This window comes from Octodon degus, unplaced genomic scaffold (assembly GCF_000260255.1).
Source record: "Octodon degus isolate 3935 unplaced genomic scaffold, OctDeg1.0 scaffold00087, whole genome shotgun sequence".
NCBI lineage: Eukaryota > Metazoa > Chordata > Mammalia > Rodentia > Octodontidae > Octodon > Octodon degus.
In genome coordinates, this window is record NW_004524663.1 from 9,041,161 (window position 1) to 9,045,530 (window position 4,370).

At 36.9% G+C, this 4,370-nt stretch overlaps 1 protein-coding gene across 5 annotated transcripts in view; it reads right to left on the minus strand.

Annotated features, from left to right (window-relative positions):
• Rfx3 (regulatory factor X3) overlaps positions 1-4,370 on the minus strand; it is a 285,362-nt gene that overhangs the window by 157,451 nt on the left and 123,541 nt on the right. For all 5 annotated transcript variants that reach the window (XR_002822343.1, XM_023721954.1, XM_023721953.1 and 2 more), the window contains exon 2: positions 2,066-2,190. Coding sequence is in view for 4 of the 5 variants with exons in the window: in XM_023721954.1 (XP_023577722.1) it covers positions 2,066-2,182 (117 nt within the window). In the remaining variant the exon portion in view is untranslated. The remainder of the gene's footprint in view (positions 1-2,065; positions 2,191-4,370) is intronic.

Below are 4,370 nucleotides of genomic sequence, written 5' to 3' on the forward strand. Positions count from 1 at the left end.
GGGGTGGGGGACATGCTGCAGAGTGTTGGGGGGCATCTCAAGGGGTGGATAAAGGTCTCACCCACGCTGCGCCTGGGCTGGGACCAGTAATAGGTCCCACTGGCGCAGGGTAGCGGGAAGCTCTCCCACACACTCACTGGGCCTTGACTAGGACTGGGTCTCTAAAACATAAGTAAATTTCAAAATAACAGGTAAACAACATAACTTCAGTTGCCTCTGAGACATGATTTATGAGAGAAGAAGGGAACTTAAATTCTACTTTTTAAAAAAAAAATGCTGCAGGACTGGGAAGATAGCTAGGTGGTCTAAGTGCCTGCCTGGCAAATGCAAGGACCTGGGTTCAAACCCTGGTACTGCATGCCATGCCAGACCCCAACCCCAGGTACACAGTGCGGGTCAGAAACTGGGCATGGTGGTGCACGCCTATAATCCTAGCACTGGGGAGGCAGAGAGAGAAGGAGTCTCTAGCACTAGGAGTCTGGGCTGTGTAGCAAGACCCTGTACCAAATAAATAGATTTTAAAACTTAAAAAATGGTAGATTAATGAGCTCTATTAATACACTACTACATAAGCTATACATTGTTCAATATACATTGTTTAATGTATATAGTCAATGAAAAGAATAATGTGTTTTTGTGTGAGATGAGGAAAAATCCTATCTATGTCTAGGATAGAGTCATCTGTGTGTTAAAGATTTTTCAAAGTCTCAAACAGCATTTTCTGAAGATAGCAACACTATCTCCTTCCCATTCTTGTTAGAGACAGGTATTCTCAAAATCATTCTTTCACAAAGGAGATGCTAACTAAGCCAGCATTAGTTAACTGTTCAATATTTCCTTAATACTTATGCACTGTTGCTTTATCTTTTTAAAGTTAGGTGTGCAGGACAATGCTGCCCTAACTGTTCAATTGCTGTCTCACTGATACCACATAAGCTATCCTTCTCTGAACAATATTCAGCTTTGAAAGTGGCAATGACACAATATAGTTTCATCAAATCAACTTGGAGCATAAGATATGGGGAAGGTGCATATGCATGTATTGTAGAGATAAAAAAGAAACATGCTGAAGATTTTTTAAAAAGTACTTATTTCAGGTATCTTTACTTACCCTAAAAGTCAAAGACTTCTTTGAGATCCCATCACTCCCCCTCCACAACCAATCCAATTCCATATCTTGAAAAGAATGTAACTTTGTAGCCTTCTATCATTTATGACAAGATATTCCTCCCTCTAATATTTACTTAAAATTGTAGCAGTTAAGATTTGTTAAAGACTTTCCTACAGACAAAGAAATTGCAGTTTAAATCTAGAGTGTCAAAATACTGTTACATGACATGATCTCTCTTATGGAGATTCTTACCACTTTGGAAGACATGACAGGCCAGTATGTTCACAATCTCCATGTAGAACTATTAACTGACATGAACAGCATCATTTTGTCAGTATCCTTCTAAAACATGTCAAACTTCCTGCATATCAATAAGCCTACAGTAAATATTCTATAGTGAATTCCTTTCCAACTGTTTAATAGATGGGTCATATCTCAGCCAATGTGTCAGAACTTTAATTTCATTTTCATTAAATATATTTACCAGCCACCAAATGCCAAGGCACTTTTTAACACACCAAAAAAGCACAAATTCCTTAGTGTAAGGTAGGTGCATGTTTGCTTTAATAAGAACTACTATGAGCCAATTAAATAAAAAATATTGTCACTGACATTTCAATATGAAAGAAAGAAGTGGTGGAAGAAAAAAATTCAGGAAAAAAAAAACTTTTGTAAGTGGTCAAGTCAGAAGAAAACAACTCTCTTTAAGAATTAAGAAGTGTTTTCAAGAGGGCTTACAGTTTGACCTTTATGTGCTTAGAGCCTAGCATAAAAAGAACATGGCACACTCAGGAAACACTGAAGAAACATTTGCTGAACTGACCTAAGAACTGAACTATGCTTATCTTTGCATTCAATCAAGGGAGAAAATGAAGTCCAAACAATCCATGGGTACAATCATGTTAGACAGCATGAGGAAAAGAAAGCCCTTTCTTGACAACAGCAGACCCTTACCTGTTGTTGGACTGGTACTTGCTGTACCACCTGTGTAGGCACTGCTGCTTGGCTAGCCACAGATGTTTGCAAAGTCACTGTCGAACCTGTGTCCGACCCAGTCTCTGATGTCTGCATGATGGTCTCTGAAATATAGGAAAACAGAAATAAAATGGAATGTTCTCCATGCGGGACAAGCTTCATTATATTTGTTCTTAGTATTTATTCTACACTGAGACTCCCAGCTCTCTTCATACCACTCATCCCAATGTACTGCCATAATACTAATCTTCATTTTTATTTAAAAAGTTTCTCAGACTGGGGAGAGAGCTCAGTAGTCTAAGCACCTGCCTGGCAAGCATGAGGTCCCAAGTTCAATCTCCAGTTCCATACACTGAGCCAGCCCTGGAACCCAAGGTGCAGGCAGTGACACAAGCATGTAATCTCAGCACTGGGGAGGCTGAAACAGGAAGATTGCTACGAGCCTGAGCTGCAGTAGTGATTAAATAAATAAATAAATAAATAAATTTCTCACTAGAACCCGCTAACCTGATATTATGAAGGTTGACTTTAACTGAGAACTGCCTTCCTTAGATCTCACCTCTTACAAATACTTCAAACTCTTTAGAAACTATGCCTTTTAATAATTCAACATAGTCTTAATTCCCACAACACAAATCCAATCTGGTGGAAACTACTTTCTAGATACTTTCATGGGCTATCAAGATGTTCCTGGAGTATAATATAAAACAAATCATTTCTAAAATCCTTTCCAACTTAAAAACTTACTATTCAGTGATATAAAAAAATTAGTGCATACCTAAAAATCAATTGGTATACCCTAAGTTAAGCCAAATGATCAAGTTCATTAATTTAATCAACTTTCAAATCTTGACATCCTTTTTGCTACTTATAAATTCAATAAAATAAATAATTTCTTTACTGTTGAGCAGGGACCGGAATTCTCATTTTCTTCCCTGACATGCATGGGACAGTATTTAATTAGTAGTCAAAAAACTATTGCACCATAGGTTAAATCTATGAAAGTATCACAAGCATTGATTTTCCTTCAAAAAATTCTTTAAGTATTTAGTTCACTCAAGCAGAAAATTAACCCTTGTCAGAATCTTTTGTCATAGCATGACCTCTTCCATTTCTTTTTCACCACATCTTCTATCATCTCATCCAATTCTACAAATGGACCTCTGAAGACATCAAACCTCCTTACATTTGTAAAGAGGAAAGAAAAGTCCACAAAAGTTAAGAAATTCATTCAGTGGGGACAAGTGAAATGTGGAACATTTTTTGTTTAACTTCAAATCTGTGCTTATTTTATTTGGAGAATATATGCTAACATTTCTTTAGGGGATTTGAGTGTTTTCTTATTTTTTTTCTTAGTCAAAATCCTAAGATAACATAATAAAACAATGCATTTTTAAAAGTATAGCAATGACAATTATCACTAATTTTTAACAAATGTTAACGAACCTTCTAAATGCTTTCCACGTTAATTCACAAATTAACCCCTGAAAGAACCTAATGCAGTTGGTATGATTATGATTTCTATTTACAACTGACAAACCTCAGGTATACAGAATGACTTGTGGCTACAAAATAAACAAAAGATGGAGACTATGGCTAGCACCTCAGTTACATGGGTAACCAATGTTCTGAGCCAAGATACGATGGATATACAGGAAAGCCTATCTACAAAAAGTAGTTCCGATTTTCCAAAAACTGAAATCCAGATTCTTACATGAAACATCACAAAAGGTGGCTTTTTTTTTTCTTAATTTAGCATTGACTGACAAACATAGATGCTCACATACCCCTTTGGACTACCATGAAAACCATGGATAGGCATACAAATGTATGAGAACAGCAATATTCATTACAGAAAATTTCTATTGAGAGCAATGGTTTTTAAAATTCTGAGAAAGAATACACAAGTTAGGAATCCTATCTCTGCCTCTTCCTCTTTCATCATTGACTATGAGGGAGGGGGTTCAACAAAAAGAAAGCAGAAGTCAAGTTCTTTTGATTTATTACACATTTATATGCTTGGATGCACGTGTGCTATGGCAGAGGACCAATTAGCAAGACTAAGGGCAATATTCTTCAAGACATGAGGAATAAACCAGACCATGGATGTTATGAGGTTTTGTCTGTCTCTCTTGCCAACACCGAGATGGATGGTAATCTTTGCTTTGGACACAGATGGAGATAGTGTGGCCAGTTATTGTTTCTACTTTAAGCTATCCAAATCAAGGTATACATACCAAGATACATATTTTGATTCTCTCTCTCTCTCTCTCTCTCTCTCTCT